Source organism: Scyliorhinus torazame, chromosome 21 (genome assembly GCF_047496885.1).
Source record: "Scyliorhinus torazame isolate Kashiwa2021f chromosome 21, sScyTor2.1, whole genome shotgun sequence".
In the NCBI taxonomy this organism is placed as follows: domain Eukaryota; kingdom Metazoa; phylum Chordata; class Chondrichthyes; order Carcharhiniformes; family Scyliorhinidae; genus Scyliorhinus; species Scyliorhinus torazame.
The window spans coordinates 92,432,929-92,457,970 of NC_092727.1; the positions used below are offsets into that span (position 1 = coordinate 92,432,929).

General features: G+C 43.0%; 1 protein-coding gene across 2 annotated transcripts in view; it reads right to left on the reverse strand.

Annotated features, from left to right (window-relative positions):
* Nucleotides 1-291: 291 nt before the first annotated feature.
* The window catches only part of sumo1 (small ubiquitin like modifier 1), a 101,068-nt gene continuing 76,317 nt past the window's right edge, over nt 292-25,042 (reverse strand). The window contains exon 6 of one of the 2 annotated variants that reach the window (XM_072487060.1): nt 292-317. In XM_072487060.1, the coding sequence (XP_072343161.1) occupies nt 313-317 (5 nt within the window). In that variant the 3' untranslated portion in view covers nt 292-312. Of the gene's footprint in view, nt 318-22,496; nt 22,673-25,042 lie in introns of those variants that run through there. The other variant, XM_072487058.1, reaches the window with a different exon arrangement.

The window sequence follows — 25,042 nt, forward strand, 5'->3', positions numbered from 1 at the left end:
CGAGAAAACAATAGTTACAATTTTGACAGTCTCAGTCTCTTTCATGTCAGGCCTATATTTTCTTCGATGAGTTCATGCTTTAATTCAAGTGAAGGTCTTGTATAGCAGAAGATTCTCAGTAAGCTCCAAGGCTTCTTGTAGCCATGTTTCTCAGGAGGTTGGCTCTCAGGTGACTCGAAGTTGCAACAGGTTGGTAGGAGTCCTTCCCTTACTTTCAGCATACTGCTGTTTATTACTTTGGCTGCTGAGATGATTTGCAACTGGTTTGATGGCTTTCGGGTGGAGTTTCGTCTGCAGAACAGCCTCTTGTTGTTATTCTAAGTGCAAACGGAAAGGATGGTTGTCACATCACCTGACCTGTTCCAAGTCCTTTTCCAAATAAGGTGGGTGGTTGGATCGATTAGATATCGGGTGTTGTGAATTCCATACCTTCAGAATTTGAGACAGCCAGTGTCTTTGAATGCTAATGACCCATTCAATTTGAAATTACCCTTTTAGGTTAGTTTTAGGAAAGACGCATTGGATCAACATGAGCTGGAATTGAATCCAGGACCCTGGAGCTGTGAGGCACAGTGCTAACCATCGTGCCACCCCCTAAGGGTGAAGAATCCAATTAGCACCCAGAAAACAGAAACGGCACAACCTAATTTCTAGGCCAATATTTATTCGGTTTTAAGGATACCATTCTTTTTGTTTCAAAGTCTATTTTGGGTTCAGGGAGATATAGTATTTTGGGTCCATATTTCCCCATTGAGTTTTTCTGGTCATGTGGATCACAGGGTTGGCTGAGACAGCTACATTAATATTATTGAGAGCATTAGATTAATTCAGAGATGCTCAGATACTCAAGTGGATGTGCTTCTTTGCAGGATGAGACAGATTCAGATCAACCCTCTTCTTCTGGAGGTTTAGTATTAAATGTGGGCCACTCCCTTGACCAAGATTGGTGGAGCAGAACACACATCAACAATGTCTCTTCTAGCTGAGTCTATAAGTGAATGCAAACAAAAGACAAATTTGCCGAAGAGCGACGCTGCCATTATGTCCATTTTTCACTGGCCCGCCCTGGCTTTCAAATCATTGCTGGTTGCCAAGTGTTTTTTTTAAACTGTTGGTTCAAGCTGATTTATCCAAAGAGAGGCAGAGTGAGATATAGGGCTACTCTGGACAGGGATTATTCCCCACATCCATCCATCTCCTTTAATGTAAATTATAATATAAATAATATGATAAAGAATACCAACAAACTATAGAGCAGATAATAAATTTTCTGCGATTCCTTTTTCAATAACAACGAACCAATTCTACTCAAGGCTAAGAGTCTGAGAAGTACTACATTACAAACTCCCATTCTGGGAGGCTTCACAACATACAGTATTGCTTTAAATCAGGTTTCATCAATGGTATTATGGCCAATGATAACACACCTGTCTTTTGCTTTATGACCTTCACTGAAATATAAACCTTATTATGTATGAATTATAAAAAAATTCACTGTACATTGTAAATGTTGCCAGATGTGTCTCAGTGACATTAATAATGTAATCCAATTTTGGGTTCATGGACAAGCCCTTGATTCTAACTGTCTCTCACAGCTCATTTCTTTAAAGAATAAGCTCTTTGAATGGTATTTGAATTGAGGGAATTGCATTAAAAGGCCCAAAATGTTCTATAAGTCATTTAAAATATTGTCTCAAAGAATTCAGTAACTTTAAGTAATACCTCTGTTCCAAACCCACAGAAGAAGGAGCTGCCCTCAACGTCACCAACGTTCAATAGAGTAAGGCACCAAGGAAGCCTTGCACAATTGAAGTCAATGAGGGTTAACGAGAAAACCCTCCAATGGTTGGAGTCATAACTGACACAAAAAAGAGGACCTAGGATGTTGGAGACCAGTCAGCACAGATCCAGAACAATAAGAAGAGTCCTTTCCCCACCCATCTTCAGCTGCTTCATCAATGATCTTCCCTCCATCGTAAGGCCAAGGCTAGACTGGTTTGCTGACGACGATGCTCGGCATCAGTCACAACTCCTGCAATAATGAAACAGCCTGTGCCAGCCTACAGCAGGATGTATATCCTGGCTTGAGCTGAAAAAGGACAGATAACATTTATGTGCCACAAATGGTAGATAATGACCATTTCAAACAAGAGGAAGCCCAATCCTCCCCCCTTGAAATTCAATGGAACCATCATGGCCAAGTTCCCTGTCAACAACACCTTGGATGGTCATCATTGACTAATAACTAAGCTGAACCAGCCCCAATAACACCATGGTTACAAGAACAGGCAGAAACTGGACACTTTTTAGTTCATCCGGTCACCCATTCAGACCTCTCCATCACTGAAAAGGTCCAAGGCAGGTGTGTGAGGGACCACTTATTATTCACCTGGATGGCGCAGCTGCAAAAACACTTGATAAGCTCAACAGAAGCCAGGACAGAGCAGTTCATTTGAACAGTGCATCTGCCACTCAGCTCAATATATGTACCCACCAAGATTACTTCAACATCCCTGCAAATGTCTGTCGCCAGAAGGAACAAGAGCAGCATCAGGAGAATACCATCACCTCCAACCTCCCCTTTAAGACACAAACTTGGACAAACATCAATGTTCTTTCTTCATCACCGCAATACTCTATTTAACATGATTGTTGGTGCACTGTGGCTACAGACACTGCAAGGATTCAAGGAAAAGGCCAAGTCAATTTCCTTAAGACAATTTAAAAAAAATAAATTTAGAGTATCCAATTCATTTTTTCCAATTAAGGGGCAATTTAACGTGGCCAATCCACCTACCCTGCACATCTTTGGGTTGTGGGGGTGAATGTCCGACGAGAGGGATACATTGTTCCAATTGCAGTAAACTGAACAACTTTGCAGCAGTGTCGTTTCTCAGCAACTGTTCCAGTAACCAAATTTAAACAGTCCTATAGTGATTGCAGGCGGATCCAAAGTGTACAGAGTGCAGAGAAAAAATACAAAATCACAGCAGATAGAGAGGATTGCTCACTATATTCAAAGAACAAAGAACAAAGAAAAGTACAGCACAGGAACAGGCCCTTCGGCCCTCCAAGCCTGTGCTGACCAGGCTGCCCGACTAAACTAAAATCTTCTGCACTTCCGGGGTCCGTATCCCTCTATTCCCATCCTATTCATGTATTTGTCAAGATGCCTCTGAAACTTCACTATCGTCCCTGCTTCCACCACCTCCTCCGGCAGCGAGTTCCAGGCACCCACTACCCTCTGTGTAAAAAACTTGCCTCGTACATCTCTTCTAAACCTTGCCCCTCGCATCTTGACCCCTCTACCCTGGGAAAAAGCCTCTGACTATCCACTCTCTCTATGCCCCTCATAATTTTGTAGATTTTCGGATATCTTCAGGATAGAAGCTATCACTAGGATTGATTAACTAGATCGCAAAGAAAGACCAGTAAAAGCACTCTCATAGATAATAAAGGAGTGGACTGTCTCATTAGAAATAAATGGAGAATGGATCCCATTTAAGATACAGGAGTGCACGCAAATATTATCACGTATCGATCCGTAAAGCAAATAATTCTAAAGCCTCTGATAAAGTAGTCCACCTGTAGACTCATAGATTACAATGGTAACACGATAGCCACAAAGGGGTTATGCTGTCTCGTCCTGAAGAATGGGAACATCGAGATACCCATGGACTTCGAAGTGGTAGAGGGTGAGAAATCGTCATTAATTGGAGTGGATGCTTGTGAAAGATTGCAGCTAGTTGAAGGATTCACTCACCAGTACGTCAGATGACCAAGATGAAGAATCCAAGGAAGACTTAAGTGTTGTGAACGACCTCTCCAAAGCTACCACTGATGCTGACATTTCGGAAAACAGGGCAACTACTGATGCTGAAACATCAGAACGTGAGTTAGTCCAAAGAGTAGAATTTCAAGCTTGTTTAATTTCCGAGATACTACCAGTATCTGACCACAAACTATAGATCAGAAAAGCTGAAACTGAAAAGGACTTGACGCTCCAGAAGGTGAAACAGTACCTCAGAGAAGGATAGCCTGCTGGATGCAAATCAACCTTTCAAGATATAAGAGATGGTCTTGCTACACGGGTAGCACGGTAGCACAAGTGGATAGCACTGTAGCTTCACAGCACCAGGGTCCCAGGTTCGATCCCCGCTGGGTCACTGTCTGTGCGGAGTCTGCACTGTCTCCCCGTGTCTGCGTGGGTTTCCTCCGGGTGCTCCGGTTCCTCCCACAGTCCAAACACGTGCAGATTAGGTGGATTGGCCATGATAAATTGTCCTTAGTGACCAAAAAGGTTAGGAGGGGTTATTGGGTTATGGGGATAGGATGGAAGCGAGGGCTTAAGTGGGTCCGTGCAGACTTGATGGGCCGAATGGCCACCTTCTGCACTGTATGTTCTATGTTCTGTGTACAATTGATGGTGGCCTGCTCAAGGAAGACAGGATAGTGATACATGTCAGTTTACAGTTCGGGATTCAGCAGCAGATTCACGAGGGTCATCAAGGCATCGAAAAGTGTCGCAGGTGAGCCATACAGTTGGGAATAAACAGAGATATTCACCAGTATGTTCAAGCATCCCATTTGTCAGATGCATCAGCCTACAGACAGCAAAGAAACTATGCAAGAGATGGAAATCGTTACCAGTCCATGGAGCAAAGTGGGCATGGATTTATTCTATTTCCAAGGTCATGACTACCTGATAGTCATAGATTATTACTCCAACTTTCCAGAGGCGATGATGCTGAAAGATTCGACTGCCAGATCAGCGATTAAGGCAACAAAAACGATTTTTGCACGCCATGGGATACTTCTTAACCTTGTCTCTGACAATGGTCCATGTTTCTCGAGTTTGGTGTGGACGCAGTTTGCAGAGCAATATAATTTCAACCATGTAACGTCTAGCTTGTATTATCCTCAGTCTAATGGGATAGCAGAGAAAGAAGTAGGGATAATTAAGAAGTTATTCCGCAAAGCGAGTGAAGATGTTCAAGACATTTGCGTGTTAGTATACCGAGCAACAACTTTATCAACGGGTCTCCCACCTGCTCAAATGTTGATGGGGAGAAGACTAAGAACCACTTTCCTAGAGATCATGACTCCAGAAACTGATAATAAGAAGATATGTAAAAAAACCACGACAACAAAAAAGAAGCAACAAGAGGTTTACAATAGACATACCAAACCTCTGGCTGAACTTGAAGAAGGTGACTTTGTGAGAATTCAGAATCCAGGTGACTGGCAAAAAGGTTGCAATGGTTCTGAAGCAGGTAGAACTTAGGTCCTACTCAGTGCAAACAGAACAGGGATTGCTGTTTAGGAGAAACAGATGAGCATTGTTGCATAACAAGCACAAGGTGTAAACTCAACGTGCAAATGTTGTAGCACGTGATGACATATTCAAGGACATTGCCTTTCCAGATCTGTACTTTGCGCAGACACAGCTAGAAGATGTGGCAGAGCAATTGAATACCTTGAACATTCCACTGAGATGATCTACGAGAAGAAGATGACCACTAGAGGAACTTGTGATTGTATAATGAACCTATTGTCATGTGAGAGTACCTTTAAGAAATGGGTGTTGAAGATATGTACCTTTAAGAAATGGGTGTTTGGGTGGAGTGGGAGTACCTGTGGGAGGTGTTAGGCAGATTTGGGTTTGGGGAGGAATTCGTAGGGTGGGTCAAATTGTTGTATCAGTCCCCGAAGCGAGTGTTTCGACGAACCGGTCGGGGTACTTTAGACTATATCGTGGAACGAGGCAGGGCTGACCCTTGTACCCCCTGCTGTTTGTCCTGGCAATTGAGCCGCTGGCCATGGCGTTGAGGGAGTCCAGAAACTGGAGGGGATTGGTTCGGGGGAGTGGGAGCACCGTGTTTCACTGTATGCGGATGACCTGCTTCTGTACATTGCGGATCCGGTGGAGGGGATGCGGGAGGTCATGCAGATACCTAGGGATTTTGGAGACTTCTCGGGACACAAGCTAAATGTGGGAAAAAGCGAGCTTTTTGTGGTGCATGCGAAGGGCCAGGAAAAGAGGTTGGGAGAGCTACCGCTCAAGATGGTGGAGAGGAGCTTTCGGTACTTGGGCATCCAGGTGGCCAAGAGCTGGGGGAGTCTTGCACAAGCTCAATTTAGCGCGGCTGGTGGATCAGATGGAGGAGGATTTAAGGAGGTGGGACATGCTGTCACTCTCACTGGCGGGCAGGGTGCAGTCCGTAAAGATGACGGTCCTGCCTAGGTTCTTGTTCGTCTTCCAGTGCCTGCCCATTCTCATCCCCAAGTCCTCCTTTTTCAAGCGGGTAAATAGGAGTATTACGGGATCTGTGTGGGCAAATAAGACCCCGTGGGTTAAGAGACTGTTTTTGGAGCGCAGTCGGGGAGGGGGGGCACTGCCGAACTTGTGCAGCTATTACTGGGCAGCGAATGTGTCTATGATTCGGAAATGAGTAATGGAGGGAGAGGGGCGGCGTGGAAATGGTTGGAAGCGGCGTCCTGTACAGATACTAGCCTGGGGGCACTGGTGACGGCACCGTTGCCGCTTCCGCCGAAACAGTATACCACGAGCCCGGTGGTGGTGGCGACACTGGGGATTTGGGGGCAGTGGAGATGGCATAGGGGGGAGGTAGGGGCCTCAGCCTGGACCCCGAAACGGAACAACCACAGGTTTGTTCCAGGTAGGATAGACGGCGGGTTCCTAAGCTGGCACAGGGCGGGAATCAAAAGGATGGGGGACTTGTTTATCAATGGGACTTTTGCCAGTCTGAGGGCGCTAGAGGAGAAATTTGGGTTGCCCCCGGGGAACACTTTTAGGTACATGCAGGTTCGGGCGTTTGTGAAAAAGCAGGTGGGGGAATTCCCGCTGCTACCTGCACGGAGGATACAGGACAGGGTGGTCTCGGGCATGTGGGTGGGGGTGGCAAAGTGTCGGTGATATACCAGGAGTTGCAGGAGGCCTCGGAGGCCTCGGTGGAGGAGCTGAAGGGCAAGTGTGAGGAGAAGCTGGGTGAGGAGCTGAATGAGGGCCTATGAACTGACGCCCTGCGCAGGGTCAATTCCTCCTCATCATGCGCCAGGCTGAGCCTGATTCAGTTTAAAGTGGTGCACCGGGCGCATATGACAGGGGCGAGAATGAGTAAGTTCTTTGGGGTAGAGGACAGGTGTGTGAGATGTTCAGGGAGCCCAGCGAACTATGCCCATATGTTTTGGACATGCCCGGCAGTTACGGAATTTTGGAAAGGCTTTGCAAAGGCTATGTCCAAGGTCTTGGACACTCAGGTAAAACCGAGCTGGGGGATAGCGATATTTTGGGTATCTGATGATCCGGGAGTGCAGGAGTCGAAAGAGGCCGGAGTTCTGGCCTTTGCCTCCTTGGTAGCCCGGAGAAGACACTCGTTAATGTGGAGGGACGCGAAGCCCCCAAGCGTCGAGGCTTGGGTCAGTGACGTGGCGGGGTTTCTCAGGTTGGAGAAGATGAAGTTTGCCTTGCAAGGGTCCTTGCAGGGGTTCTCCAGGCGGTGGCAACCGTTCCTTGACTTTCTCGCGGAACGTTAAATGGAGGTCAGCAGCAGCAGTCCGGGGGGGAGGGGGGGTTTATTTCATTTTATTTGTAAGGGGCAAATGCCCCACCTTGTTTTGCTTTGTTTGTTAAATTATTAATTAGTTAGAGGGTTAAGTTGTTTTTGGTGGCATATTGTTTTGTACTCGTTGCATTATATTTTCTTTTGTGGTGGTTTGTAAACATTATTGAAACATTTTGAATAAAAATATATTTTTTTAAAGAAATGGGTGTTTATCAGTGATGTCTTGGAGCTGAAACCAGACCAAGCAGGTGTACTGCTGATCTCTCTGCAATGAAAAGACTATCTCTTGATCATTTGGTGAATTCAGAATTATAAATGTTCTCAGTAGTGAATGTAAACCTAATGTGCTTCTGTTAAAAGGTGTTTCTTTTGTCTTTATTAAATTATTAAGCATTACTTAGTGTAGTATTCTTTGGGGGTTGTATTTGAATTAATGGTTGCGAAGATGTTCACTGTATGTTTTTAAAATGTTAACTGAGTTCATAGAATAAACAGTGTTTTGCTTTAAAAATTATGTTTCCATTTCTGCTGTACCACACCTGTAGAATGGGCCATGTGCTCCCCATACCACAATCTATTAAAAGTTGGGGGTCAGGTGAACGTCATGATACACTTTGGGGTTCTCTAAACTCAATCTTAGGTGCATATGAACTAGTGCCTGAAGCCAACAGACAAAGGTTTAGAAATTTAAGGAAAGAATTTGGTCAAACATACATGGAGTTTGAAAGGCTCAAACCGAGTAATTTTGATAGGTGGATAAGGGCTTTGAAAATAGACCAAACGTATGAAGCTCTCAGAGAAATTATGCTTTTGGAGGAGTTTAAAAATTTAATTCCTGATGTAGTGAGAACTCATGTGGAAGAACAGAGGGTTAAAACTGCGAGGTTAGCAGCAGAAAAGGCAGATGATTATGAATGAGTTCATAAATCAAAGCTTGGTTTCCGACATCAGTTTCAGCCTCTGAGGGATAGAAACTTGGGACATGAGAAATACTCAAGTGGTAAAGGTAAAGGTAATCTGATGGGAGATAATACGGAGAGTGTACCTCAGATTAAAAAAGAAATCCAGGAGGGTGGAAGAGACATGAAAAGTTTCAAATGTTTTCACTGTAATAAACTAGGCCATGTAAAGTCACAGTGTTGGTGGTTGAAGAAAATCACTGGGAAGGCTGATGTGGTAAAACAGGATAAGATAGTGGGGTTTGTGAAAGTGGTAAAGTTAAGCCCAAGTGAAGCGAAGGAAGTGCAAAAGATTGTACAGCCTGATCAAGAGGTGATTGATAAGATGCCAGATCTCTTTAAAGAATTTACTTGTGTGAGTAAAGTTTACTCATGTGTGTCAGGAGCAGATAAAGAAGTCACAATTTTAAGAGATACAGGAGCAAATCATTCTTTAATGGTAGGAGATGAGGAGTTATGTAGTCTGGGAAGAATATTGCCAGAAAAGGTGGAAATATGTGGAATTCAGGGTGAGAGGAGTAGTGTTCAATTATATAAGGTAAGGTTGGAAAATCCAGTGAAGAGTGGTGAAGTGGTAGTAGGAGTAATAGAGAAACTATCTTGTCCAGGAATACATTTTATCTTGGGTGATGATACAGCTGGATCGCAGGTGGGAGTGATGCCTACTGTGGTTGATAAGCCATTGGAAAATCAGACAACTTAAGTGTTGAAGGACAAATATCCTGGGATTTTTCCGGATTGTGTAGTAACAAGGTCGCAAAGTCACAGGTTAAGACAAGAGGAGAAATCAAAGAGTGAAGATGAAGTTGAAGTGCAATTACCAGAAATGATTTTTGATTAGATGGTTAAAAAAGAACAAGAACAGGTGGAGGATGAGGCGGATATTTTTAGTTCAGGAAAAGTGGCAGAGTTACAACAGAAAGATGTAGAAATACAACGGATGTATCAGAAAGCATACACGGAAGAGGAATCTGAGTGGATACCAGAATGTTATTACCGTAAAAGTGATGTCTTGATGAGAAAATGGAGACCTTTACATATGCAGGCGGATGAAAAGTGTGCAGATGTTCATCAAGTAGTATTGCCGGTAGGGTATAAAAAGAAGGTGTTGCGAGTTGCACATGAGGTACCAGTGGGAGGTCATTTGGGAATAAGGAAAACTCAAGCTAAAATCCAAAAACATTTTTATTGGCCTGGACTACATAAAGATGTAGTTAAATTTTGTCAATCACGTCACACATGTCAAGTGATAGGGAAACCTCAAGCAGTGATGAAACCAGCACCCTTAATACCCATTCCAGCATTTGAGGAACCTTTTACACGGGTCCTAATTGATTGCGTAGGACCACTTCCTAAAATGAAAAGTGGAAATCAATATCTTTTGACAATAATGGATGTTTCCAGAGGCCATTCCAATATGTAATATTACAGCTAAAAAGATTGTGGAGGAGTTACTTAAATTCTTTACTAGATATGGACTACCCACAGAAATACAATCGGATCAAGGATCAAATTTTACCTCGAGGTTATTCAAAGACGTTATGGATAGCTTAGGAATAAAACAATTCAAATCAACTGTGCACCATCCAGAATCGCAGGGAGCATTAGAAAGATGGCATCAGACATTAAAGACAATGTTCAGGGCTTATTGTCAAAATTATCCAGAGGATTGGGATAAAGGAATTCCATTTGTGCTGTTTGCAATTAGGGATGCACCTAATGAGTCAACCAAATTTAGTCCTTTTGAACTAATTTTTGGTCATGAGGTAAGAGGACCACTTAAATTGATTAAGGAAAAAATGACAAGTGAGAAATCAGAACTTGCATTATTGGATTACGTGTCAAATTTTAGGGAACGATTAAATAGAGCAGGTGAATTGGCTAGACAACATTTGAAAGTTGCACAAAATGTGATGAAACGGGTAGCGGACAAGAAATCCAAAGTTTGTAGTTTTGCCAGTGGATATAAAGTTTTAACATTGTTACCAGTGGTAGGTGAACCTTTAAAATCTAGGTTTTGTGGACCTTAGCAGATTGAAAGGAAATTAAGTGAGGTGAATTATGTGGTAAAAACACCAGATAGAAGGAAGACTCACTGAGTGTGCCATGTGAATATGCTTAAAAGGTACTTTGAAAGGGAAGGAGAGGAAAAGGAGGAGGTTTTAATGATTCTCACACAAAGTGACGAACCAAATCCATATGACTGTGAATTTGACATACCTCAAATTAAATTGGAAAACGAGAATGTTCTTAAAAATTGGGATAAATTGTTGAGTTCCCTTCCAGAGGAAAAACAAACTGACCTGAAAGAGTTATTGATATCGCATGGGCAAGTTTGTGGAGATAAATTGGGAAGTACTAAAATGGCTATACATGATGTAGATGTGGGAAATGCTGTTCCAATCAAACAACATCCATACAGACTTAACCCTTTAAAATTGGCACAGGTTAACAAAGAGATTGAGAGTATGCTTAGAAATGGTATAATTGAAGTGGGTTGCAGCCAATGGAGCTCACCCATAGTGATGGTACTAAAACCAGACGGTACCCAACAGTTGTGTGTGGCCTATAGAAAGGGTAATGCAGTTACAAGAACGGACTCTTATCCTATCCCACGTTTGGAGGGTTGCATTGAGAAAGTGGGACAATCAGCTTTTATTTCCAACTTGGATTTACTTAAAGGTTACTGGCAGGTACCTTTATCCGAAAGGGCAAAGGAGATTTCAGCTTTTGTGACTCAAGATGGTATATACCAATTCAAAGTTATGCCATTTGGCATGAAAAATGCCCCAGCCACATTTCAACGGTTAACTAAGAAAGTTGTTTCAGGATTACCCAATTGTGCGGTGTACATCGACAATCTGGTGATTTTCAGCCAGACATGGAAAGACCATTTAAATCATCTGATGGAGTTATTCGATCGACTTCAGGAGGTGGGTTTGGTGGTAAACCTAGCCAAAAGTGAATTTGGAAAAGCCCAGGTTACTTTCTTTGGTCATACAATTGGACAGGGTTGAATGGTCACGCGGGATGTGAAAAGTTATTGAGGAGTTTCTGATACCCTCAAGACAAAGAGAAATAATGCAATTTCTTGGCATGAGTGGATTTTATCGAACATTTGTACAAAGGTTTTGTAGCGTGATTGCTCCACTAATAGACTTGCTGAAGAAACGTCGAAAGTTTCAATGTACAGCAGACTTTCAACAGACATTTGACTGCCTGAAAGCTGTGATAACCAATGATCCTGTGTTGGAGAATTGCAAGGGATTCTGTGATCAGATTGAACTAAAGTATCTGACTTTAAAGAGAAATGCTGAGGTGTAGTGAAATGGACGGATCGTGCAGAGACCTTCTTGTTCAAACAGACTGACAATCGAGAAAAATTTCAGTTGGAAGAAGAACGGGAAAAAAATGGACTATATTATTATACCTGTTTGCATGTGTTGTTTCTTGAAACAAAAAAGTATATTTTCTGTGTGCATTTCGTAAAGGATAGTGAAAAGGTGAAAAATGAAACCATCTTGAAGTTGATGGTTTTTTTTTCCTTGGGGGGAGGTGTCATGTGAGAGTACGTTTAACAAAGGTGTGTTTAAGAAATGTACCTTTAAGAAATGGATGTCAGAGTGTGGGTGGAGCTGGGCTGCCTGTCACCTTTTTACTTTCGTTTTAGGCTGTTTGCTTCATGGTGTGTTTTCGTTTCGGTTTCAGTGTTGGAGCTGAAGCCAGACCAAGCAGGTGTACTGCTGTTCTCTCTGCCATCAAAAGACCATCTCTTGATCATTTGGTGAATTCAGAATTATAAATGTATTCAGTAGAGAATGTAAACCTAATGTGCTTCTGTTAAAAGGTGTTTCTTTTGTCTTCTGGATGTTGTTTGGGAATTTATTAAGCAATACTTAGTGTTGTATTCTTTGGGGATTGTATTTGAATTCATGGTTGCGAAGATGTTCACTATATGTTTTAAAAAGGCTACCTTGAGTTCATAGAATGAACATTGTTTTGCTTTAAAAAATACTTTTCCATTTCTGCTGTACCACACCTGTAGAGTGGGCCGTATGCTCCCCATACCACAATCTATTAAAAGTTGGGGGTCAGGTGAACTCCATGATACACTTTGGGGTTCTCTAAACTCTGGCCCATAACACTATACTCGTCTAAGTGATGTAATAGTCATTACAAATTACTGTAGTCATGTTAGTTACTAGCTATTAATCAGAAATACACCTGTAAGGTCAGGGTGACAGAAAATATCACAGCCAATGTTATAGTAATTTTCTTTTACAAAGAAGGGGGATGTGGTATTTTCATAACTATCAGCATTACAAGGGTTAATGTAGTGTCAAGAGTAGCCACTAGAGGGAGCTGCAGATACAACTAGATAAGGTAGTGATGCTATACCTTAGGGGAGGAGTGTATGCAAGAGTTAGCTAGTGAAGGTCAGAAGAGCAGATAGTGTGAGCAAGGTTAATTATAATTTATACCAGTAGTCAGATTAGCAGTAGATGATCTTAGTTAGATGTTATTGATCAGTTCTGTATTCTTAAGGACTAAGTGTTGAGTTTCAGTTGAAATAAGCAACGTAAGGAACACCACAGACTCCTCAAATGGTCAATATGCTTTTTGACAGTCCTTCCATTTACATGAAAATGAAAAATGAAAATCGCTTATTGTCACAAGTAGGCTTCAAATGAAGTTACTGTGAAAAGCCCCTAGTCGCCACATTCCGGTGCCTGTTCGGGGAGGCTGTTACGGGAATCGAACCGTGCTGCTGGCCTGCCTTGGTCTGCTTTCAAAGCCAGCGATTTAGCCCTGTGCTAAACAGCCCCTGATTCACCACGTATTACATGGGCCCAGACTGCGACACAATCCACCCAACTAACCATAGTGGCCTTGAGATGAAGCTATGAACCAAGTCTAGGTCCCCCACCCAGAATTATCTGTCGCCCCTCTGCGTAACTTGCTGGCGTCTTTGGGAGGCCAAATGTGTCTCCACCTTCCCCACCAAGTTAGGAAGCACTAAATCCAAATGAGCTCTGAGATGACACCCATCAGCAACTCGGCAAGTGTGACCCCCGTGGTGGCGTCGACTTGGATGATGACAAAACACTAGCAAGCCATTGGTGCAGCAGTTTGTCAGATTGTGTCTTCGTGGTGTTTTTAAAGGTCTGAATGGAACTCTCGGCCAATCCATTGGACGTAGGTAGTATAGGGCGATCCTAGTGTGGAGTATGCTGTTCGCTCGACTGAAATTCTGCACGTCATCCCCTATGAAAGGGGTGCCCTTGTCAAAAACAATGGATTCCGGAAATTCCTGTATAGCAAACACTCGGCGTAAGGCGCCCACTGTAGCTGCTGAGGTTGTAGTCCCCTTGTCCTGTATCGACAACCACTTGGAATGGGCATCCACCAGAACTAAAAACATCATGACCAAGAAAGGGTCCACGTAGTCTACTCCACCATTTCTCAGTCCATTGATTCTGGTCCAGTTCTGAAGACTGTGCCTGGCTCTCTGCTGTGCCCGCTGATCGTGCTGCACACTTCGTAGCCATCCCACCCCATACTTAGTTTATTTCCCCTGCAGCCATGCTTTGGAGCTCAGTGGCACCATTTTTTTTGGCACACTCCATCGCCTGAGCTCTCTTGATCACTTTATCCAACTTTGTGGTAGTTTCAGCCAGGAATCTCTTTTGGATGTGGAGATTATGGATTCCATAAACTAACCTGTTGCACAGCAAACCATTAGACGCGTTCCCAAACTCAAAATGCTCAGTGAGCTGGCAAAGTATGGCTCTGAAGACTGAGATGAACACCTCAGAGTCCCTAAGAGTAGAGTTAAATTTATATCGTCGGAGGTTAATGGGTTAACCTTGGGTTAAAATGTTCCTTAACTAATTTGACTTTCAGATCAAAATTGTTTGAATGGGGTGCCTCTGGGGACATGAGGTTCCTTGTCAGATTATAAGTTTGAGCCCCACAAACTGTCAGGAGTATCACCTACTACTTATCTTCCCCTGTAATCTCATTTGCGGTGAAGGAATAGTGAAGTAATTCGATGTATTCACTCCAATCTTCACCCCCTTGGTCAAATGAGTTGAGTTTACACATAAAGGCGTTTTTTCTCATGGTTTGATGATTGTTGACTCTCGTTGCACCTTCTCTATTTTTCCAATTGCTTTTTCCTTTGAATCACAAAGTATTGCAGGCTGTGATCGAACCTTTCACCTCATCGCCAATGTAGCAGCTCGAGAAACACTCTGGAGGCTTCCAGTATTAACAGAAGGGTTTATTGATGAAGGGCCAAGCCTGGTAACAATACAGGCACAGACACAGTAGGATGGATCTAACTCTTCGGCTCCAGGGTCCACACTACCCGGGGCCCTGCTCCCTGCGCTAACTCACTATTGGACAGGGTTCACATGCTCCTGTGTGATTGGTCCAGAGCAGATCAAGTGGGCTGCCAGGCCCGTCCACACTATCAGATATAGAAAGTCACAGACAACTCACTGGCCAGAAATAAATGAGTATCCACGGGAAATGTCAACCATTTGCATGATCTGATGACATAATGCTGGGTAATAGGATGTATCATCATATTCCACCCTTACGCTAATTTGACATAACACTGGAATTCTGTTCTTGGAGAAACGAGTTGTTTACACACCAGTTTTGCATAAGGCAATGTGGCTTAGAAGCATCTTGGTATTCTCCTTCCGACGAAACAGACACTGCTTCAGCTGTATCAATGACTAAAGTAAGTTATGAATCTCTGACTTTCATTTTTACTGTGGGTGCTGGAATTACATCTTTAGCCATTTTATAATCCGTGTACTGTTTTTCTTCCTTTTTAACTGACTGCAACCCTTGATACACTTCCTGCTCAATGTAACATAAACCATTGTTTCAATGTCTGTCATATGCACATTCAAGGACTTCCAAACTCCTGAACTAGCTTTCGATCTACCATGACCTCGACCTAATGCATAGCTGTGACATGAAGGCTTGCATCATTATTTCCTCTTCTGCAGTGTCTGGGTGTGACCGACTTTGCCACACTTCGGCTGGAAACAAGGGTGTTTAAGTAGTTGGTGTCTACAATGCCAATGGTAGCACCTAACATTCTGATTCTGAGACAGTGAGCTTGGCTGCTGTGGCCTGGTTCTCATTGAAATCTGGTGGATTATGCCTCAGAAAAGAACTCCCTTCCAATCTGCAACTGTCTCTTTCTGCCATTTCCATGGATGTGAACTCATCACAAGCCTCCTTCCACATCGGCTTATTGTCTTTGCTCAAAAGATTGACCTGAAATTCATTATTCTTTAGGCCTCCGGCAAATGTGTCTCTAAGGTTGATTTTTAGGTTTGTGCCATACATAGTGGTGAGAGTTTCTTTAATTCAAGGATGAAATCTGCAACAGTCTCACTTGCCAATTGCTTCCTTTCGCAATGCAACTCTCAGTGCAATCTCACTCTTAGTTATGCCGTGACATGAGTCCAGATTTTCATTAATTTCAAGATGGTTCTTTGATCTGGGGTCTTTTGGACAACATCAGTTAAAAACTATGACAAAGCCATCTGGCCCCATTATGGTGAGGAAAACATTTATTTAATCCTCGTCGCCTATTTTATTTGCTTTCATCTAAATGTAAACCCTTTGTAATTAGATCAGTCCTCTTTGTTCGAGATCCATTCCCCCCCACTGTCCCTAAATATATCCTCAACACCATTAAAAAAAATATAAGCTGAACCACTGTGCACCTGAACAGATTGAAAGATTGCTCCATGTGCACAAACAGCAAACATTCTTAAATACAACTTTAGAAGTTCCAAAAATGTGACAATATTCTTCAGTACTTAATTTCTCAAATGAAATGAAAAATAAAAGTTCTATCCCAGTCTCATCACCGTCTTTCTGTTGTGTATTGCACTAAACGAGACAAACACATGCTCAGCTGCAGGCAGCCATTAATAAACTAACTTTATTTACACCTCCCAAACGGCACTGGAGAGGAAAATGCAATAAAATGCTCAGATCTTGCAATATACTACAATGTGAGAAAGAAATGTTACTTTTAATCACTAGTCTCATTTGACTCTTATGGATTTTACACCTAAAAATGAGGGAAATGATGTAAATACAAAATAAGCAAGGCTTAAGATATTAAATCAAAACTAAAACAATGATATCAAAGTGGGATAACAGAGGCCAAATGATATTTTTGAATTAAAAAAGATAAATTTAACAGAAAGGTAAATAAAATATCTCACTGGAAGAGTTTACTTCTGCATATTTACCAGTTAAGGTTGCTGAGTGACTCAAGTTCTTGTCAGACTGCATCATTGTGAATGGGCTGCAGATGGTCTGATATCACATACACCTGGAGAGAATGCTCTTGTTTTCCAATTTTACTGTAGAAGGCATTTTTCCAAGAATGACCATTTTATCCACCTCAGGCTTTCTGGCTTTAATGCTGCCTAAGAGCTATGACCACCCTCTGGTGGTAGAGTAATTGGTACTGCAGGGAAACTTGCATAATATTGAAAGTTGTACATGGGAGAGGAGTTTTGTTCCAAAAAATTAAAGAACGATGTTTTTCAATGTAAAAATCATGATGGCGATGAAAGTGAACATCTTATATTGATGTAACAAAAATCAGATGTGTGACAATTGGTATCAAGGAAATGAAAGAATAGGTACACTGACACTCTCTCTTTGTAGTACCCTCATTGATGAAGGGCTACTAATCATGATACTACTATGGAGCAAGGAAAGGAGGTAGACCCCCAGAAGCATCTCAACCGGTACAGGGATTAAACCCATATTGTTGGCATTAGCCATCTAGATCACTAACCACCTACACTGATACTAAATATCATTAATCAGGACTTTAACATTCCTAATTTCATTAGCAGTTTCCTATGTAAATCACAACATTTGCAAGGTTGTAATATCTGTGAACTTCTTAACACATCAACAATTTAATCCTGATTTTAGTTTCATTAATTGAATTAAGATCAGTACGTAGTCTTACAACACCAGGTTAAAGTCCAACAGGTTTGTTTCGATGTCACTAGCTTTCGGAGCGCTGCTCCTTCCTCAGGTGAATGAAGAGGTCTGTTCCAGAAACACATATAGACAAATTCAAAGATGCCAAACAATGCTAGGAATGCGAGCATTAGCAGGTGATTAAATCTTGACAGATCCAGAGATGGGGTAACCCCAGGTTAAAGAGGTGTGAATTGTCTCAAGCCAGGACAGTTGGTAGGATTTCGCAGGCCAGATGGTGGGGGATGAATGTAATGTGACATGAATCCCAGGTTGAGGCCGCACTCAGGTGTGCGGAACTTGGCTATAAGTTTCTGCTCGGCGATTCTGCGTTGTCGCGGGTCCTGAAGGCCGGCCTTGGAGAACGCTTACCCGGAGATCAGAGGCTGAATGCCCTTGACTGCTGAAGTGTTCCCCGACTGGAAGGGAACATTCCTGCCTGGTGATTGTTGCGCGATGTCCGTTCATTCGTTGTCGCAGCGTCTGCATGGTTTCGCCTCTGATCTCCGGGTAAGCGTTCTCCAAGGCAGCCTTCAGGACCCGCGACAACGCAGAATCGCCAAGCAGAAACTTATAGCCAAGTTCCGCATACATGAGTGCGGCCTCAACCGGGACCTGGGATTCATGTCACATTACATTCATCCCCCACCATCTGGCCTGCGAAATCCTACCAACTGTCCTGGCTTGAGACAATTCACACCTCTTTAACCTGGGGTTACCCCATCTCTGGATCTGTAAAGATTTAATCACCTGCTAATGCTCGCATTCCTAGCATTGTTTGGCATCTTTGAATTTGTCTATATATGTGTTTCTGGAACAGACCTCTTCATTCACCTGAGGAAGGAGCAGCGCTCCGAAAGCTAGTGACATCGAAACAAACCTGTTGGACTTTAACCTGGTGTTGTAAGACTTCGTACTGTGCTCACCCCAGTCCAACGCTGGCATCTCCACATCTTGAATTAAGATGAAACTGGTTTACTGCAAGATCATACCTGCTTCAAATGACACAAAAGTTCAGTTTTCAAATGGATGTGATTTTGTGAATTTGGTTATTTTTATGTACGATTAAGTATATGTTCGTTAATATGAATTTTATCTTTATCCTAAGAAACAAAGGTTTCTGGCCATGTTTTACTTATGTTTGTTTTGGCTTGTACAGTCATCAAGGACTTGATGGTACTGTATAGTTAGAACTCAGTCCTCTCACCTCTGGGACCATGAATTTGAATTCAGCCTAGACTTATGGAATGAAAGTTTTCTCTCCCTCTCCACCCACAAGCAATAAATTTTGAACTGTTTCCTTTCAGTTTCTAATGGTTGCATGTATACGCCAGAACATTAATCACAATTTGGTAACAACTGGCTTTAAACTGTATAGTAGCGGGTGATCCAGAAGTTTCGAAAACGTAATCACTCAGCACAATAGTGGAGACAGTTGCGGGAGCTGCACTCAACACAGGGCCCATAGGCGACATGTGAGTACCTATAGCTGAAGCTGGACACACAATGGAAACCGTTCCTTTCCAGCATTTTAAGATATTCTACAAATTAAACACTACAAGCTAAATTCTGTGAATCTTAACCTCAAACTAAATTTCCAGTCTACCAACACATGTTGATATAGGCAAATAACCAACCCTTTATAGGCAACTAACCAACCCTTTATTAAATCAAGTGTTCACTATGGGATATTGCTTCCCACCATTCTAATGAACAGGTAGAGCAGATAAATCTAGAAACATTCCTGGGCTTCAGCCTATGACATTGATAATGAAGCATTCCGTTTAATCAAGGAAGAACTACATAGACATTTAGGAGTACAGAGGGAGGAACATAGAACATATTCCATTGTGAAAAAATCTGAGTCAGAATAGTTTAATGCAGTGAGAGATCATTTGTCAATATGGACAACATAGCATTAGTCTGTCAGTAAACCGAATCAGATAATCAAAAAGTGAAATGCTTTATGCTTCAATTAACCACTGGATATTTACACACAGTAAAATTTAGTGAGTCGCTGCATGTGTTTGGTACATTTTTGTAAACTTCTTCTTGGGCAGTCCCTCAGCTTCGAGGATGACTTGCTTCCACTCTGGAGAGGTGGGGACTGTGGTGGCTGAATTGTCCGATCCTGGATCCACACTCTGCCACTGGTTTGGTAGGTGGTGCTTGATGTGGTGAATGGGTGGAACACTCTGAATTCTGCGCTCTCCTTCCACCTTTTGCGCTTGGCCTCTGCGTGCTCCACCTTCGACAGGAGAGATGTTTGGAGCCTTCGCGGATGCTGTTTCTCCAGTTTGTGCCTTCTAAGGCAAGCGATTCCCACGTGTCAGTGGAGATGTTGCATTTATTTAGGGAGGCTTTCAGAGTGTCCTTGTAGTTTCCTCTGCCCTCCTAGTGACTGGTTGCCATTGCGAAGATCGGGGTAGAGCACTGTTTGGGGGTCTTGTGCCAGACATGTGGCCAGCCCATTGCAGCTGGTCAAGCCTGACCAGAACCAAAGAATGTGGAATCAGAAGTAATTCAGCGTCTCTCCTGTTATATCATAGAAGGAAGATCATTGCTGAAGATGGATGGGCAGACAACCCCCCACTGATGATTTGGTGTGCTTGGGGTTGCAATGATTAGTGTCCAACTGCTATAAGTATTTTCTTTTTCACAAGACTTGTCACTGGCTGCTGGAGGATTTTTCCCTTGACACTAGTTGATAATTGCATATCACTGTGCCCCATCATTGGTATGGCTATCCAACCAGCAGCACAGGACTTATCAAGGGTTGGTAATGGAGGTTTCTGGATTCCTGGTTTATAGGTATGATTCTGTGAGTACCTCCATATCAGATCATTGCTTAACGAGACTTTGCAGCAATTCAAAAGGCTTTATGGGGAAACTGCAAACTCTGCGACTGAAGTCAAACGCCTACAAACAGGGTAAAGGGAGCAGGCTGCAGAAAGCAAGTGGATCAGATGAGTTTCAACAATTTGGACCCTTTCATGATAAATTTATCTGCCACTACTCAATGTTTCTTCTTAACTGCAAGCCAATGTGGAATTGGTGCAACACCCTGGGTTAGTGCACGGTCAATTCTAGTCCCATGTACCCCGGAGTCACAACACGTAGAACATACAGTGCAGAAGGAGGCCATTGGGCCCATCAAGTCTGCCCCGACCCACTTAAGCCCTCACTTCCACCCTATTCCCGTAACCCAATAACCCCATCTAACCTTTTTGGACACTAAGGGCAATTTAGCAAGGCCAATCCACCTAACCTGCACGTCTTTGGACTGTGGGAGGAAACCGGAGCACCCGAAGGAAACCCACGCAGACATGTGGAGAACATATAGACTCCGCACAGACAGTGACCCAGCGGGGAATCGAACCTGGGACCCTGGCGCTGTGAAGCCACAGTGCTAGCTACTTGTGCTACCGTGCTGCTCACAAAGGGGCACAAGTGGATTAACTAAGAATTCTTATGAAAATACTCGATTTTCTTTGGCCCTTGGCTGCCCAATAATTACAGTCACCAGGTTTCTAAATTTACACACAATTACTATTTTTTAATAACAAGAACCATGATGAAATATGCAGCAAATATAGCTGGTAAGCTATTAGCTAATACTATATTCCTACTTTAACCTGCGCCCACCCTCTACACACACAAGTTAGGCAAACACAGAGGGATGGAAAGGGATAAAAATCAGAGTGAAAAGATAAAAAGTGTATTTGTTTCAGATGACGGTTCTTAGCACACATTTCTTCACAGCAAGCTTGCAGATTAAAGGCTTTTGTTTACAGCCTGAAATGACCTTCCTTGTGTATTCATTCATTCAGGTTCTCCGTCGTTTAGAAATGCATTACTCTTTTGCTGGAAAGCACCTTATTTCCGTTCAAACTTTGCTTTCAGTTCAAGATTTGCATTCAAGCTTCTGTAATTTCAGGAAAACAGCAAACCGGCCTTCTGGAGAGTTATAGCATTCACAGAAGCTTTCTGGACTTTGCATACACAGCTTGTAATTGTCCTCCTGTAAATATATTCATCCAGGCTCTCTGCCAGTTCGAAAACACAGCCTTTTTGGAGAAAAATTGAGAGGTTCTTGCCTTTATACAGCCAGGAGTCAAACAGAAGCCTTGGAACACTGAAAAGCATCCCAATGGGATCAGATCCAATCACCACCTGTTATCAGGCAGAGCACAGTCCTTTGAGCCAATTCATTGGCCACCAGCCAAATCAATCAAACTGAGTCCCAACACATCTCTCTCTTTGGAGCCAGCAAGTTTGCAACTTCTGTTTGAACCAGCACAGCCTTCTGGATTAGACATAGAACATAGAGAAATACAGCACAGAACAGGCCCTTCGGCCCACGATGTTGTGCCGAACCTTTGTCCTAGATTAATCATATATTATCATAGAATTTACAGTGCAGAAGGAGGCCATTCGGCCCATCGAGTCCGCAGTAACCCCACCCAACACGAAGGGCAATTTTGGACACTAAGGGCAATTTATCATGGCCAATCCACCTAACCTGCACATCTTTGGACTCTGTTTCTTCTGTTTGAATTAAAGATGCAGGCTGCTGGCCTTAAAGACACATGTCCATTAATCGTCCATGGACCAAAAATGTAACAGGAAAAATAACAAAGGGGAAATAGGGGAATAAACAGGAAGGACCCTTACAGCGTGCGGCATCATTAAAGGGCTTGCGCGCCTAAATGAATAGGCCAAGTACAACAAAAAAAGTAGAAGGGATGTTAGTGGCAGCCAATAATTCTTTTTAAATGTTATTTGCTGTGTGGTCCATTTTTCTTGCAATGTGTGTTCCTCTTATATATTTTATATACATTTGCTCATCTGCACACCCACACAAACACTTTTTTTTATTAAATATTTTTATTAGGGTATTTACAATTTTTATAATAATAACAGCGACATAAACATGGTACAATAAACATTTCAACCCCCATCACAATCTGCACATACGCCAACCATAATACAACAATCTGTGCCCCCCCTTTGGCATTCTGCTTCTGCTGACATTTTCATTTTCTCCGAGAATGTCGACGAACGACTGCCACCTCCGGGTGAACCCTAACATTGATCCTCTTAAGGCAAACTTTATTTTCTCGAGACTGAGAAACCCAGCCATGTTACTACCCCAGGTCTCTGCACCCGGGGGCTTCGAGTCCCTCCACATTAATAAGATCTGTCTCCGGGCTACCAGGGAGGCAAAGGCCAGGACATCGGCCTCTTTCGTCCCCTGGACTCCCGGCTCTTCCGACACTCCAAAAGATCGCCACCACCCACACAGACTCAATGGGACATTGGTGCTGCCACAAATAACTAGATTTATTGAATTCAGTTTCACAAACTGCACAATAGGATTTGAACTCAAAACCTCTGGGTTACCTATGCAGTCCTATGAGCTCTGGGCCCTGATACATGGTTCACATTATTTGTCATTCTGTGGTAATGATATTCTAAAGGTGACCACGCTACCATCCCAAATAACAATGACTAACACAACACAGAACAGTGGATTGTCTCTGGAATCTCGATTGATAGGACAACAATCGTGTTTACCAAGTTAGGCATCAAAGAGGAAAAATATAAAAAAGGAAATTCAATTTGGTGAAGATGAAAATATTATTTCAAATGATTATTGGGGTTAAATGCCTGCCCTCCATAGTTCATATATGAGGCTGGAGCACCCTCTGCTGTACTCTTACTATCATTACACTCTTTCACATTAGCATTTTTATTTTATCCACTTTTAATATGAATTAAAAATAAATCACATATTATTTTCATCTGCATTGGGAGTTTTCTTAAATAAACGATGATTTATATTTGTATTTATAAGTAACTAACTGTCCCATGGTCCCCAGAAACACCGATTTATCAGCATTGAAAGTGACCCTGTAATCTGGGTTTCTGACAGAGTGTAACCAAGAGGCTATTAAGAGTGAGGGACTTCAGGCAATTATCAGCAGAGAACAATTACCAGAGAAACTCAAGGGCTAAAATTTGGCAAATCCCCAGGACTTATTGGCCTTTAATCCTAGGGTTCTAAAATAGGTAGTTGCAGAGAGAGTGAATGTGCTGGTTTTGATTCTCAAAATTCTAGAACAGTCCCAACAAACTCAATGTTATCACATGTAACTCTGCTATTCTAGAAAGGAGAGAGAGAGAGATTCAGTGAACTGCAGAACAGTAAGCTGATCATTAAGTCTGACATCCGCTGTTGGGTATCTATTATGAAGAAAGTCTTAAAAATGCACTTAGAAAGTTATGTTATCAGATAAAGTCACCATGGCTATTCACAAGGGAAATTTATTGGGCTTTTTTTGAGGTTAATTATAATAATAATCTTTATTATTGTCAAAAGTAGGCTTACATTAACACTTCAATAAGGTTACTGTGAAAACCCCTAGTTGCCACACTCTAGTGCCTGTTCGGGTACATTGAGGGAGAATTCAGAATGTCCAATTCACCTAACAGCACGTCTTTCGGGATTAATAGGGTAGATGTGACTAATAGTGTAGATAAAGGGGAACAAATAGATACTGTGGGCTGGATTCTCCGCACCCCAACGCCAAAATCGGGTCCGGCGCCGGGGCGTGGAATCCAATTCCACAAATGGAATCGAGACCGGCACCGGTTCCTCCATTCTCCGGCCCCAAAAAAGCAGCGTACCGGGGAGTACGCCGCGCCGCATATCCCCTACCTGCGCCATTGCCAGATGCCCACCCCGCTATTCTCCACCCCCGACCGGCCGACGTCGTGGACCACTTACGGTCCTGCCATTTGGAATATTCGCATGGCGGCTGCAGACTCAGTCCACAGCCGCCATGGTCTGGGGCGGACCGGGGTATTTTTGAACAGGCGGTGCGGGTTGGACGCGCGGCCAATCAGGGCACTATTTGCGTGGTCAAGCTCCACGGACTGAGTCCGTCATGGAGCACGGCGCGGCCGCTGGAGGCCGCCACCATGCACATGCGCGGCCTCTGACCCGGATAAGCGGGATTCCGTATAGCAGCTGGAGCGGTGAGCCTCATGACGGCTCCCTGCTAGCCCCCTGCAGGGTTGTGAATATGTGGCCTTTTGACGCCAGTTTTTCAGGTGTAAAAGGCCACAGTTTCATGATGGTGTGGGGATATAGTCCCTGAAACGGAGAATCCAGCCCTGTATGCTTGGATTTCCAAAAGGCAGTCAATAAGATGTTAAATGAAAGGTTAAAAGGCAAGATAACGGTTCATGGAGTTGGGACGGCGGGGGGGGGGGGGGGGGGGGGGGGGTAATATATTTGAATGGATAGCTGAGTAGTCAATGGACAGGAAGCAAAGGGTAGCAATAAATGGGTCATTTTCAAGTTGGCAGCCTTTGACGAGTTGATGTGAAAATCAGTGCTGGGGCCCGAGCTATTTACAAACTACTTCTTGTGATTAAAGACTGAGTAAG